At 43.1% G+C, this 14,607-nt stretch overlaps 2 protein-coding genes across 2 annotated transcripts in view; both read right to left on the bottom strand.

Moving 5' to 3' along the window:
- dnhd1 (dynein heavy chain domain 1) overlaps positions 1-1,219 on the bottom strand; it is a 30,426-nt gene extending 29,207 nt beyond the window's left edge. Inside the window, exons 1-3 of the mRNA XM_089006710.1 lie at positions 833-1,219; positions 557-760; positions 258-473 (exon numbers count right to left, since the gene is read on the bottom strand). Coding sequence (XP_088862836.1) covers positions 258-473; positions 557-760; positions 833-1,143 — 731 coding nt within the window. The 5' untranslated portion in view covers positions 1,144-1,219. The remainder of the gene's footprint in view (positions 1-257; positions 474-556; positions 761-832) is intronic.
- LOC148892415 (extracellular serine/threonine protein kinase FAM20C-like) overlaps positions 1-14,089 on the bottom strand; it is a 44,729-nt gene extending 30,640 nt beyond the window's left edge. The window contains exons 1-8 of the mRNA XM_089006711.1: positions 10,930-14,089; positions 8,140-8,558; positions 7,352-7,527; positions 6,603-6,681; positions 6,189-6,281; positions 5,324-5,439; positions 5,058-5,238; positions 4,883-4,992 (exon numbers count right to left, since the gene is read on the bottom strand). Coding sequence (XP_088862837.1) covers positions 4,883-4,992; positions 5,058-5,238; positions 5,324-5,439; positions 6,189-6,281; positions 6,603-6,681; positions 7,352-7,527; positions 8,140-8,555 — 1,171 coding nt within the window. The 5' untranslated portion in view covers positions 8,556-8,558; positions 10,930-14,089. The remainder of the gene's footprint in view (positions 1-4,882; positions 4,993-5,057; positions 5,239-5,323; positions 5,440-6,188; positions 6,282-6,602; positions 6,682-7,351; positions 7,528-8,139; positions 8,559-10,929) is intronic.
- Between the last annotated feature and the right edge of the window lie 518 nt (positions 14,090-14,607).

Raw genomic sequence — 14,607 nt, 5'->3', positions numbered from 1 at the left:
TAATTTAGATAATACTTTCCTCACATGCTGAATTTCTCTTCTGACGATTGGCTATGCTGGTTAGAGATCGAGAGCATTGATTCCCAACTGGTGGGTCGGGGATGTGGATAGATAGTAAAAAAAAATACATGCAGTTTTATTTGATAATTTATATATATATATATATATATATATATATATATATATATATATATATATATATATATATATATATATATATATATATATATATATATATATATATATGTGTCAAGTACTTCTGTGCGGCTGCTGCTGCTTGTTCAGTAGCAGTTACAGGAAAGTCAGCGCATGATAGCAGTGGCTTCTGTCTTGGTTTTTCGGTCCATTGTATCTCTGCGGTGGCTTTGCGTGATCCCACAAGACTGGGGCTTCGAGGGAAAATGGTCGGACCAATGGCAGAAAGATTGAACAAGTCCCTTCTAGTGACTCTTGGTGCATCTTTCTCTGTCAAACTGAAACAGTATGTGGTACAATGAAATGATTATATGAAGCAATTGTTTCCCAACTTTAATATTATTTATTATCACACTCATACCTTTGTGCCAGATTAACAGCAGTCTTCATGGAGATGTCAGTGCATGTTGCAGAGGCCTTCTTTGGAGGATTTTCTGTCCATTTTAGCTCTGGTAATTTCACTTCAACCGCAGAACAAGAACTTTCAGAGGATGTGCTCATAACTATGGCGGGGAGAGTGAATAAATCCCGAATGATGACTCTGCGTTCATCTTTATCTGTGAAACTGATTGAGTGATAACATTTACATGTGAATAAGTGTTATTCAGAATGTCACATGTGCTATGCAGTATAATACCTCCTTGCTGCTTCATCAGATAGGTCACTGCATGATAAAGATGCTGCTGATAATCTTTCCTTCCATCTTGACTCTGTTGAGACCATTGATCCAGCTTGAGCCACCGCATCACGGGTGACAGAGGAGTCTGTAACACCAACGATGGTGGCGGGATCAAAAAGGCTCCGACGCAGCGTGGACGCCGAATATGAATACGGCACAGGCCAGAGTGGCGGCAAACTGGTTTGGCTGTTGCCAACCGTAGAGCCAGTCCTTTTCTTTGGCTTAGCGTTCGGCTTTACGCCGTCTGTTGAACGCTTCAGGGGTTCCATGGTGAGACTCTACCCTGTGAAGTGGCAGCTGCGCCAAGGTCGTCAGCAAAGCTCACCAACTGTGTCTTGACACATTTTCCCCTGATCTTGTGAAGGAAGGACAGAGCGATTAAATATTGTTTGTCATAATTTAGCAAGTACCATCTACAACATTGATTTTGGTTATCTAACAGTGGCACAAACTTGTGTTCAACCATTTCAGCAGATAACCAAAAGTAATATCTCGTAAAATATTTTCAGTTACAATACATTTTTGGCAATAAAGAACTCCAATGTTAAAATTAGTGTTGTTTTGTATCGTTTCAATAGCAACACAATAGGGAATTGCTTTACGTGTGATATTTGCCAAGCTCGACCTAACTAGCACGAACTGAAGATTATTGATGAGAAATGAATGAATGGTGTGGTGTACTTCGGGGTCAAATGTTTTTTCTTAGTCATTAATATATGTACTCTGAAGGGTTTTAATAAGTAAAATTTGATAAAACGTAACAAGAAACGGGAAAAAAGACAACACCAGCGAAAGTTTATTCGCTAGCTTGGATGCCAGTGAACACCCATGATGTATTTACTCGATAAAACTTGTGAATGTACTTACACTTTGGGGACCCTTTCAATATAACAGCTGTTCTTTGACGATCACGTAGGACGGCGAAATGGGACAGATTCGTCGCTTCTGTGGTTTAGAACGTCATGAAAGCGGTCCGTTGGTGCAAGGCGTTGAGACGCTTTCTTTTTACCTGCATAGGAGTTGCCACGGCAACACGTCCAAATGGAAAATCCGCCGCTTTTCGCTAGACATTGAACGTCACATCATTGTAACGACTTTGGCTTTGGCAATGAACTTTTTCACTTGAATGTCGACGTTTTCTCACAAAATGAGAAACGAAAAAGAAACCAGGAGAAAACGGTAAACAAAATCAAAGTATGTCAACCTGTTATTATTTTGACTCACCTTTGGTGAAAGGGTTAGTCAGTGGTAGATGTTGACAACGTCAAAAAGTTCGTTTCACGAATGTGCTTTCCTGATTTCATATTCATGTATTCCCAAATTATTGTCAATGCTCATAAACAATATGTAAAAACGCATGATCATAAACAACCAAAACGTACTCTTTCTGTCATTTGAATTCACCACCGGGCGGCCCGGTCGTCGAGTGGTTAGCACACCGGCTTCACAGTGCAGAGGTCGCCGGTCCGCGTCCCGGTCCGGCCTCAGTGTGTGGAGCTTGCATGTTCTCCCCGGGCCCGCGTGGGCTTTCTCCGGGTCCTCCGGTTTCCTCCCACACTCCAAAAACATGCATGGCAGGCAGATTGACCACTCTAATTTGTCCCTAGGTGTGAGTGTGAGAGTGACTGTTGCACTTCTTTGGCTGGCAACCAATTCAGGGTGTCCCCCGCCTCGTGCCCGAAGACAGCTGATATAGGCTCCAGCAACCCCCGCGACCCTAATGAGGAATAAGCGGTACGGAAAATGGACGGATGGATGAATTCACCACCCCTTGACAAGTTCAGTTCCATTCCGTTATACGAACATAAAAAGTCGACACACTTAAAGGACAACCGACGCCTCCGGACAAGTTATGTCCATAATTTGTAAAATCACTTCAAATGACTTCTACTTCAAATGACTTCTACTTCTACCATATTTAGCATATGGCTAAATGTTACGTTTTAAAGGACAACCGACATCACTTTTTTGTTTCCTAACTGACATCAGAAAAACGTTTTATAGCATCTAAAATACCCATATTTTTGTCAAATGCAAAACACCAATAAAAATGAAATAAAATAAAATAATAAAAATAAAAACTACTTCAAATTGAACCCGGAAGTGGCCAGTTTCAGAAGGTCCCGCCCCCTTGTTCCTGGTGTAACGTCAAGACGTCTTGCCTTGCTCGAAAATCAAAACAATGGCTTCAGATTCGGAAAAAATGCTTTCTTGTTACTCATCCAGTTATGAATATGATTCAAATAGTTCTGAAGAGGAAAGCATACATGTTTGTGACATGTAGTGACAAACTCTTTAGTACTCACACTACCCAAAAAAAGGCCGAAGAGTGCGACAAAGCTCTGTGGAAATTGTCTCCTGGGATGTTTTTTGTAAGCGAACATCAAATACACTGTAGAAGTCTTGGCGCAACACACAACGATTCACCATTGCGTTATTTATGTGTTTTCCTTCTAATTTCGCCATCACCACGGCGTTTTCAGACCAAACAAAGTACCACAAAATGCGTTGAGGTGATGCAAGGTATATCCTTTCTCGGTGAGGGGCGTTCCTTCAGTGACGTAGGGTGAGGACTCGTCACTAACTCAAAAACAAGACTTCCGGAATATTCAGTGCGGGTCTTAAAACGTAAAATATAGCTATATGCGGTGGAATCTTTGTAAAATACGCTCAGTAGAAGTCATTTGAAGCCATTTTACAAATTATGGACACAACTTGTCCGGAGACGTCGGTTGTCCTTTAACACTAGCGCTGAATTTTCAGGAAGTCTTGTTTTCGAGTTGATGACGATCCCCACGTGACATCACACTTGGAACGCCCCTGACCGAGAAAGCGACACACAATGCATTTTGCGGTACTTTGTTTGGTCTGAAAACTTCGTGTTGATGGCGAAATTAGAAGGAAAACATAAATAACGCGATGGTGAATCTTGTTTGCACCAAGACAACTATTTGATATTCGCTGACACAAATCCTCAGCAGACAAATCAACCCATTTCCAACAGAGCTTGGGCGCCATCTTCTGCATTTTCTGAGACGCTACATTGCTGTCATTGATGGCTCGAATTGATATGGAGATTGGATTTGCCTTTATTAGTCTGGCAGTGGAGAAATTCACATTTCACAGCAGCAAAGTGATAAAAGGGATATGGGAGGACTTCTTTAATCGATTGCAAACATTTATGCTTTCCTCCACAAGTTGAATCATATTCACAACTGGATGAGTAACAAGAAAGCATCTTCGCCGAATCTGAAGCCATTGTTTTGATTCTCGAGCAAGGTCTTGGCGTAATGTCACGAACTGGGGGCTGGACTTTCTGAAAATCCCCAATTCACAGCTCACCTTGTTGCAGTTTTAGCACACTTTAAGTCATTTTTATTGGTGTTTTGCATTTGACTATAAATATCAGCCTGCATGTTTTGAGTATTCTAGATGCTATAAAACGTTTTTCTGATGTCAGTTATGAAACAAAAAAATGGTGTTGGTTGTCCTTTAAGTTTTTTTAATGTAAACCTATTTTCTTTAAAATGTCCAAACTTACCATAACCTAACATGTACAACTTAATCTAAAGGCAAGTAAAATTAATCATTGATTATAATGACATTCAAATGTTCTTGAATGTCTTTACAATTAAAAGTGCCTATGATTAACCCTGCATTAATTTCAGACTTTAACAGACTTTCACTGCCACATTTCTCTCCAATCTCTACAAGAATATGGGGGGAAATGTGTTCTGTTCTGATTAACCCAATTCCAAAAGATAAGTTTTTCATGAGCCGACCCAAAAGATCCAATAAGTTTTAACTGTACACAGAAGGCCTGTTTTTCCTCACTAATTGTTCACAGATCCATTGAGTGAGCACTTCTCCTTTACCAAAGTAATCCCTCGACCTCAGAGGGGTAGGATATTCAAATGCTGATGGGAGGGCCCCCATTGTTTGGTATCCATGGTCCCCATGACACATGATTATAACATCGTGTGTGTATTAATGGAAACGTAAACCTACTCATTAGGAAGTCCAATATGACCAAGTCAATGAAGTCCACCAGCCTTGTTCCTTTGTCATATGGTGCTGTTTTCTTGACGGCCGTGCAGTAGTCTGGATCAGTCTCCCACCTGCAATACAGATCGCTTGCAGCCCATGTATCAAGATCAACCTTGTATAGTGACAATCCGCTGACTTTGCCAGTTTGCTGCGGCTGTAAGAGCGTCTCCAAGGCGATCGCCAGCTCCTCCGTGTGGCCAGGGAGAGGTCGGGCAGCATGAGGGCGAAAGAGGCCTCCAACTTCTTAGGTCTACCGCACACTGCGTGTTCTGTCGAGCAATAGTAGGAGCACCGTCCGTAGAAACACACATTGCCCACTAGGGGGAGCAGGAAGAGCAGGGAGAGTGGATGGAAGTGAGAACTAAATCCAATCTCAAAGTGAAAATTGAAAACAAGGACTACCAGGGGAATTAAAAAACGTCCTGGCCAATTTGCGATCCGTCGTGATGTCTTGAATCTCTTTGACGACATCCACCTGCCTCCCAACGACCGGAGGTATCCTCCGATACCCTAAAATCCTACCCAGTGAGGAGATACAAAGTATGAGAAGTGAGGATTGAGCACACCGGAGAAGGACAGAGACACATGATGAAATGAAAGTGCGGTTTCGTGTAATTTGAGGATTTCCCCCATCTTTATCTTGTAGTGTGGCTGTGTCAAAAGTGAGCTCAGTGGTGTCAACAATCGTAAATGTTAAATCTGTTCAATATACACGATCCTTATGTGTGTGATCAAAGCCCATTTGGGGTGAGCCATATCTGTGACACAATCAGGAATTATCTGAAACTTACCAGACATGAAAAGAGAGTGGAATTAAAAATCAAAATGGCTGCCGCAATATAGTTACCAGATAAACTAACGCTGATGCTAGCGTCCACCAGAACTGGTGGATGATAGCTAACATCTACCAGAAGAACTGGTGGTCAAAGTCCAGTTGGGGTGAGCCAAAACTGTGACACAATCAGGAATTATCTTATAATGTTGCCAAACACGGAAGGAGAGTGGAATTCACAATCAAAATGGCTCCAGCAATACAGTTACCAGATAAGCTAACTGTGATGCTGACGTCCACCGGAAGAACTGGTGGATGCTAGCTAGCGTCCACCAGAAGAAGTGCTGGATGCTAGCTAGCGTCCACCAGAAGAACTGGTGGATGCTAGCTAGCTGCCTTTACTTGTGTGTGTGTGTTTTTTTTTTATTTTGTGAGTGTGTGCTTGTTAAAATGTGATATGCGTGGACCCCTCTTTACACGAATGTAATGTCATACCTGTCGAGGTGAAAGGCTCCAATTTCTGCATTGTGCCGCTCAAAGTCAGAGAAATAGTAGAGGTTATAGTTGGTTTCATCATCCCTTTCCTGCCTGCAAGCATAAAATGTCGGTCACAGGTGACAGTGAAGAAAAATCTTGGGAATCAACGATTAAACATCCCGTGTTATTATATCTTGGGTCGATCAAGGTCCCTAGAATGGCTCATGTTCGACCCTGACAGATTCTTTGTAGCACCGCTTGATTGGAATGGATTTTCTATCGTCAAGTTAGTAAAAATGTGTGAGACGTGTTCGGTTTCCTTGAACACGGCTTGTAAGTCCTGAGGGATTCACACAAACTGAAGGAAAGTTTTATCCTTTTTTTCATAAGGTCTCTCAAATGGGATTTTTTTCTCCATTATCTATTACTCACTTCATTGGTTTGAACATGGCCTGTCCATAGTTTGGAAATGACATCACCAGCTTCAGTTGTGTACCCCCAGTTTTCTGCACTGGGGGGTAAACAAAGATAAGAATGTTATTAGGAATGCAACAACAGTTCCCAAAAATATTGAGTGTGGTTGAAAGTGAAACTACAAGCTAAGCACAACACAAAAAGGATTTGGAAATTCAAGATGGTCGTATTGTTTACATGTTTTAATAAGTTGAGCAAGTCCTAATTTCCTCTTGCGTGATTGGGCTAGCAAGGGAAAGTGTGCCCCCCCCCCAAAAAAAAAAAATTGTCATCCCTCCTCAGCTGATCCTCCCAAGTTTTTTAAAAAGCCTCTTGATGCTGACAGAATCAAACAAGGATGGAATCTGCATTTGAAAGTGTCACTCCTGAACAGCAGCTGTCAGCTATTCTTCAAAATCGTTCTGTCTCCTCGTCCTCAAAGGACATTCACCCTTTGACATCCAGTGTTGGCTCAAGCACCTCATTTCGTCTTTTATATATATATATATATATATATATATATATATATATATATATATATATATATATATATATATATATATATATATATATATATATATATATATGTGTGTGTGTGTGTGTGTGTGTGTGTGTGTGTGTGTGTGTGTGTGTGTGTGTGTGTGTGTGTGTGTGTGTGTGTGTGTGTGTGTGTGACTTCAAGTGGCTTGAGCGGTCGCAACATCACACACCCGTCCGTTGCGTCATACCTGCGCTAACAATGCGGTCAGTGGCGAGTTGTTGGATCACAGACTCCATGTTGGGGTCCGGGTGGGAGTAGAGTTGCCATCGGGAGATGGCCAGATGAAAACGCAGCCAGGGGGGATGACTGTCACTGCTGCTGTTCCAGTGGACGTTGTCGTAACTTTCCTGGCTTCCACTCACCCTGCGAATAGCGTCATGGTCATTTGGAATGTTTTGGATTTGTGTCAACAAACGATATTGATCATTTAACTCATTAACTGCCAGATGATGCGCAAAAATGTGTCCCCTCCAGTGCCAGGGTTTTTGTCATTTCCACTCAAATTGCAGGACCCTCCGAATATTGAGTTTTCCGACTACATAAACATCCAATTCAGCGTAAGGAACATTAGACTCTCTTCATTTTTTTTAAAAAAAGGAGTTCATTCCTAAATTATACGCATCTGGAGTTATCTGAGCTTGAAATGGGGGCGGTTGCACAAAATACAATACATACATATTGATTAATATAGTGCTTTAACAACAGCTGAAGCTGTAACAAAATATGGACAAAAGGCAAATGCTGCCCTTGTGGAAAGACAAAACATTGCCAGAGGTCTGACCAGTGCTTTATCGGCACCACAAGAAAAACGTCAAACACTTTTCAATGGCAGCGAATGAGTTAATAATGGCGTTCTGCCTGGTAGTTACCATGTGGTGTGGGTGTCAGCACTTGTTCAATGAGTTATAATGTATACAAAAAAATCTGATTTAATCATTTAATCTGAAAAATTAAATCCAGTTTTTGTCTACTGACCACATTTGGGAGCTCCTCTCGGATTGCAGCTTTGGTATGACCTTCAACAACAAATCCTCATCTCGAACGGCCGACATGGGCACATTATAAAGAGGATGGTTAAACAGTGCCTGGAGTTTCGCCAGACTGGTCGCAAGAGACTCAACGGTGGGCGCGATTCTTCCGCCCTGGAAATTGTCCAAAGAGGCATCGGGAGAATATCTTGGTGGGCCGCCCGTCGATTCGCCCAGAACTGCAATGATGTCGCTTTCGTTCGCCGGGCGTTTAGCGAAGGTTTTCCAAATGAGTGGCGGCGGGTCACAGGGTTGGTGGTACAAGGAAAGGGAGACAAACATCAGGAAGAAGTGCAGAAAAATGGAGATGACTGCCAAGGACAGACAGATTGTCCTGGAACGACGGCGCATTCTCCATATCATCCTCTTGGAAACAAGACGAGGAAGGAAAGGGACAGAAAAATGGGAGCTGGAGATGTCCAGTAACACATAAGAAAAGTAATAATTAAAGGACAACCGACGTCACTTTTTTGTTTTATAACTGACACCAGAAAAACATTTTATAGCATCTAAAATACCCAAAACACGCAGTATATTTTTAGTCAAATGCAAAACACCAATAAAAATGACTTCGTGTCCAAAATCTGCAAAAAATTGAGCTGCGAATTGGGCATTTTCAGAAAGTCCCGCCCCCAGTTCGTGACGTCACACCAAGACGTCTTGCATTTCTAGTGAATCAAAACAATGGCTTCAGATTCTGAGAATATGCTTTCTTGTGACACATCCAGTTCTGAATATGATTCAAATAGTTCTGAAGAAGAAAGCATACATGGCAGCTGGCGAGCAGGAACGTGTGGTATAGGCGGTGGATCGTAGAGCAGGACAGAGGCGTTTTATTAACATAAAGCGCGGGTCCGAAAATACGCGGACCCGGTAAAAACTCGTGAAACAAACTCAAAATGACAACTGACAATGTTAGTGGGTGAGTGGCGGCAATTAACCAAGAAAATAAAGTGGCACACGGGGGTGCAAAACAACCTACGACGCGGTGCAAACAACAAACGCGTTCGTGGCTAAAATCACAAATAATGTACTGGTAACATCAGCAGCTGGCGAGCGGCGGGAACGGAGGCCCCGCCCCGCTGTCAACTGGCTCATGACAGTACCCCCCCCTCAACGGACGCCTCCTGTTTTCGACGGGTGAGCCTCGTGGAAGTCTCTCAGGAGCGACGGGTGAATCCAGGTTCGCGGAACCCATTGACGGTCCTCCGGTCCGTATCCCAGTCGACCAGGTACTGGATGCCCTTTCCCCTGCGGCGTGATCCAGGATCTCCCGCACTGCGTATGCCGGTCCTCCATCCACCATCCGCGGGGGGGGGGGGTTGGGCAAGAGGGGGGGCCAAGGGGCTGGACTCCACCGGTTTGATGAGAGATACATGGAAAACCGGGTGGATCTTCATGGAGGCGGGCAGCCGAAGTCGGACCGCGAAATGATGGCCTCCACAGTGAAGGGGCCCGCGAAACGCGGACCCAATTTGGGGGTTGTCCCGGCCAGCCGTAGGTCCCTTGTGGACAACCAGACCTTCTGGCCCACCTGGTAGGCTGGCGCGGAACGGCGACGGCGATCCGCGACCCTTTGGTTCCGGACTGCCGTGCGTGATAGGGCTGCCCTGGTCTCCCTCCATACCCGATGAAAAGAGCGGCGGCTGGTAAGCCGACATAAACGGTGACCGACCTGTGGCTGAGGAGACCAGGGTGTTGTGGGCATATTCCACCCACGCCAGGCCGAGGGACGATGAAGGCATACGCAGCGCAGGGCCGCCTCCAGGTCCTGGTTCTTCCGGTCGGTCTGGCCGTTGGACTGTGGATGGTAACCGGAGGACAGGCTGGCCGACGCCCCCATGGACCTGCAGAAACGCTTCCAGACCCGGGATGAACTGGGGCCCTCGGTCCGACACGATGTCAGTGGGGATCCCGTGGAGACGGACGACGTGTGTCAATGGCGGACGGTAACTCAACGGCACGAAGTGTGCCGACTTAGAAAACCGGTTATTGTGAGAATGACCGTCTTACCACGGGAAGGCCGGTGATAAAATCCACTGATATGTGGGACCAAGGGCGCGGGGGAACAGGTAGGGGGCGGAGCAGTCCTGCCGGAGGCTGATGGGAGACCTTGCCACAGGCGCACTTCCGCCACGTATAGCCAGCTCGTCTTTCAACGCCGCGCTGAGCCCGCGCCGAAACATCCCTCGCAGCGCACGGTCGCCGTACCCGCTGGCGGCAGCCAGGACGCGGAAGGCGACGGAATGCCATTTTGAGGCAACATTGGGGGAAAATCTCTCACCCAAAAAAAGAGACACAAAATGGCGACCTCCTGTGGCCACATCCGTTTCCACAGGCTGATAAATTCCTTATACGGCGCATGGACACCCTCTTCTGGCCTCCGGGCGGCTTTTGGGTGCAACACGAGGTCCCCAGACCAAACAGGTACAGCAAAATACATTGACGTGATGGAAGGACCGCTACAATGCGTCTTTTGTACGGTCAAGGGCGGTCCTTTAGTGACGTCACATACGGACTCGTCACCAACTCAAAAACAAGACTTCCTGAATATTCAGCGCGAGTCTTAAAACGTAAAATATAGCGACATGCGGTGGAATCTTTGTAAAATATGCTCAGTAGAAATCATTTGAAGCCATTTTACAAATGATGCACACAACTTGTCCAGAGACATCGGTTGTCCTTTAAATCACATAATATTTCAACATCCATTGAGGAGAAATAAAAGACAACTTACTTCTTCAATGGGGCTTTCTGCAACGCTGTTGAAGTTGAAAAGGAATATTCTGTTTCAGCCAAAGGTTAGTCTTTCCCCTTTTGTTTGTACGATGGCTGATTGGACACCGTCCCAGGTTAAAGTGATCTGAGTAGCACTCAGTACACTGGTTTGAACTGTCAGAATTGGCAGTCACTCAGCTGGACTCTTCCGGCAAATTCAGACTTTATTTTTTATTTTTTTATTGACGTACCTTAAAGCCGAAAGGAAAAGAAGCAGAAGATTGACGTACCTTAGAGGCCATGTCTGTATGTGTCAGTCGATAAACAATATCACACAAACCTCCTGAATACAAAATTCAGACCAAATTTGGTCGAGCAAAAAAAAAATTCTCCCTTTCATTAGACACTCCCCGACTTGCGAACATTCGAGTTACAAACAATGGTACATACGAACATTTTTGTAGTAGTATTCTCTCCAGTTGTACATACGTATCTTCATAGAGCATATATGACCCGCCACATAATTTTATTCGGCCCGCAAAAGCAAATCAAACTTGTGAAATTCCATGCTCATCTATCAAGCCAGCTCATTAGCGAGCTAGCTAGCGAGCAAACGAGCTAGCTTTCTTTCTATTAAGCTAGCTGGCTAATCCTTTACATCTCAGGTGTCAACGTCAAGGCCCGGGAGCCAAGTCCGGCCCGCCACATTTTATTTATCCCGCGAAAGCAAATCTTAACTTGTGAAATTCCATGATGCGAGCTAAAGTCTGAACCCAAATTTGAAATTGTAGCACATAAACCACAATGAGAGTCATTGTATTATACAGTAAAGTCTCGTTATATCGATAGTACTGCTTATTACGATACTATTTCTATGAACGCAAGGAGAAAATTTACATGCCGCAGGATCGGATATATCGATAGTCCCGGTTATATCGATATTTTTTCCGACTCCCGAGAATATCGATATAACGAGACTTTACTGTACTTCAAATTTGAAAACTATTTATTCATTAATTTGTTGTGCACTCGATATGTAATATGTGGAGGAGATGAAACATTCTAATCTTTTCCTTTCGGCTTTTCCCTTCAAGGGGTCGCCACAGCAAATCAGTGTCCTCCATCTTTAGAGGTTTGATCCGCATGTTTGTTTTGGCCAAGCTTTTACGACGGATGCCCTTCCTGACACAACCCTCTGTATTTATCCGGGCTTGGGACCGGCACAAGAAGACATATGTCCCTTTGTGGCTACAGAACAAGCAACTCACACAGTAAAAGGCTCCCAAACACAAAATGGTCATCGGCACAGCAACATTCAAAAAAGCAAAAACTAAATACATCAATAAATAACATAAAAATAAACCCATAAAATAGATTAAATAAATAATACATAAAAGAAATAAATGATTACATAATAGATAAACAAATAAACCCATGACTAAACAAACAAATAAATACATAGAAAGATAGAAATATTCTAATGGCTTCCCCAAATTCATAACGGCCACCGAGAGGAAACCGGAACTACAATGTGGCCCGCAGCAAAAAAATGACTCGGACACCCTTGGTCTATAAAGATCCCCCATAAGCCACCATCAAGATCTAGTTGGTGAAGTATATGTTTTGGATGTCACTTTTTATTTTGTTATTTTTTTACACAAGGGGAGATGAGTTCTCATTTTTGGGTCTTTGGGATTCAGAATCGCAGTCGGGAGCCATCATCTTCATGCATCTCCCTTTCGTTAATGATTTGTTTTTCGCCTCGCATGCACCAATGCTTCTTTTATTGTTCTTTTTTTGGGTTGGGCTTGGGTGAGGGGAACATATTGTGTCCCATGCTGGTGTATGGTAAACAAGCTGGTTAAAGCCTTGACGCGCACATCAACAACAGCAGAGGAGCTTTTATCCCTTTCTCATTCGCATCCACTGCGCTCTTTTAATTTCACTCAGTCTCTAATGGTCAAAACAGAAGGCGCGCAAAAACATCGGCATCATAAAAGAGCCGGAAAGTGACGTTCGGATAAAAATAAATAAAAAGCTCAGTTCTGGCCTAATGCACGTTTTGTGGTGCAATTTCTTTTTTGTCCTGCGGTTACTTTTGAGACTTTCTATCCGCTTTTCTTTTGTTCCACCTGTGTCTTTTCACCCGCCGCGCACGCACTGGCGAAAGCACTCAGAAGCGGCTGCCGCCTTCGTTTTTTTTTCTTCAGGTGCTCAGGAAGGTTGCTAAGATACGCCGCTCGGCTTTCAAACTCGAGAGAAACGTGGAATGAGGACACAGTATGTGGTAACATTGAACCAAGCCCCGAAATTTCAATGGCAAAATGGAGATTAGGGTATCAATTGTTTCCTTTTTGTGACTCTTCCAGTCTCTCTATGACTGTTACAAGCTGTTGGTGACATTCTGTGACAATCTAAGCTCAGTGGTCATTTTTCCATGCAAACATCCTGTTTGGTGACATACACTTGATCCATTATATGGTGTCGTCTTGGTTCCAATTTGTCTAAAGTAGAACAATCGATTCCGATTGAAACAGGAAATGAATTAATCCATCCATGGATTAATCAATGTTCACATTTGCATGGCTTGGGTTTTTTTGTGTCTTAGTTAAGAAGACTACGGTACAACAAACCGATTGTGTAATTTTCTTTATAATTTTCACATATCAATTAAAACATCCCTGATCAATAGGCCAGTGAAAATTAACCGAGAACATGTGAGGATTTCATAAACTTCCAAGCGGCCATCTGAGACTTAGCAGTGACTAACCTTTAAAAAACAATAACAACGAATTAAAAAAAGCAATTTTCATGAACCTCCTGTTGATCCTTCGAAGTTTGCATGTGAGGAATGAATGCATGACATTTAACACCCTACACCGGTGCCAACATCTCCCTCGCGGTAAGCTTCTGTGCAAGATGGAAGCTTTTTTGGTGAGCCAGAAGTGTGACTCGGCGAATGAATATTTAACAGTAAAGCAATAAAGGAGGTATTTAAAGAGGAGTTTGCGATGAATAATGAATGAGTTGCGCCAAATTGTCAGCAGGTTAGGAGGGGGCGGGTTGATGTTTACAGGACCCACTGGCATCATCAGGAAGTTGATACTGTCCATGTCGTGTGTGTTAACTCGGAAGTTCTGCTTGTGTGCTGTATATTTTTAATAATTTTATATATTTTTTTAAAATTATATATATATATATATATACACGTATATATGTATACGTATATATATATATGTATATATATACGTATATAACTACATATATATATATATGTATAGATATATAGATAGATAGATAGATAGATAGATAGATAGATAGATAGATAGATAGATAGATAGATAGATAGATAGATAGATAGATAGATAGATAGATAGATAGATAGATAGATAGATAGATAGATAGATAGATAGATAGATAGATAGATAGATCCGCCGAAACATGTCAGGTATTTGAACACCTACAATACACTGTCTGTAAGAAAAGAATCTGGTTTAAATTAGATATCAAGTATACAGGATGAACTTAGTCCAACTACAATTTAAACATGTTGACAGAGTTGCTTTGCAGTGAGTGCACAATATTCTCTCTGTGTGGCTCAAGTACAAAGTGACACGATAGCGTGTTTGGGTACATAATACTCATTCTGTCAACATCAGTGGGTCAAGGTGCCCTTTCGCTGGCACAATGCGAGAGG

Source organism: Hippocampus bargibanti, linkage group LG10 (assembly GCF_051943395.1).
Source record: "Hippocampus bargibanti isolate YZ-2025 linkage group LG10, ASM5194339v1, whole genome shotgun sequence".
Lineage (NCBI taxonomy): Eukaryota > Metazoa > Chordata > Actinopteri > Syngnathiformes > Syngnathidae > Hippocampus > Hippocampus bargibanti.
The sequence above is the reverse complement of the archived record's forward strand: the minus strand, read 5'-3'. Positions and strand labels throughout refer to the sequence as shown.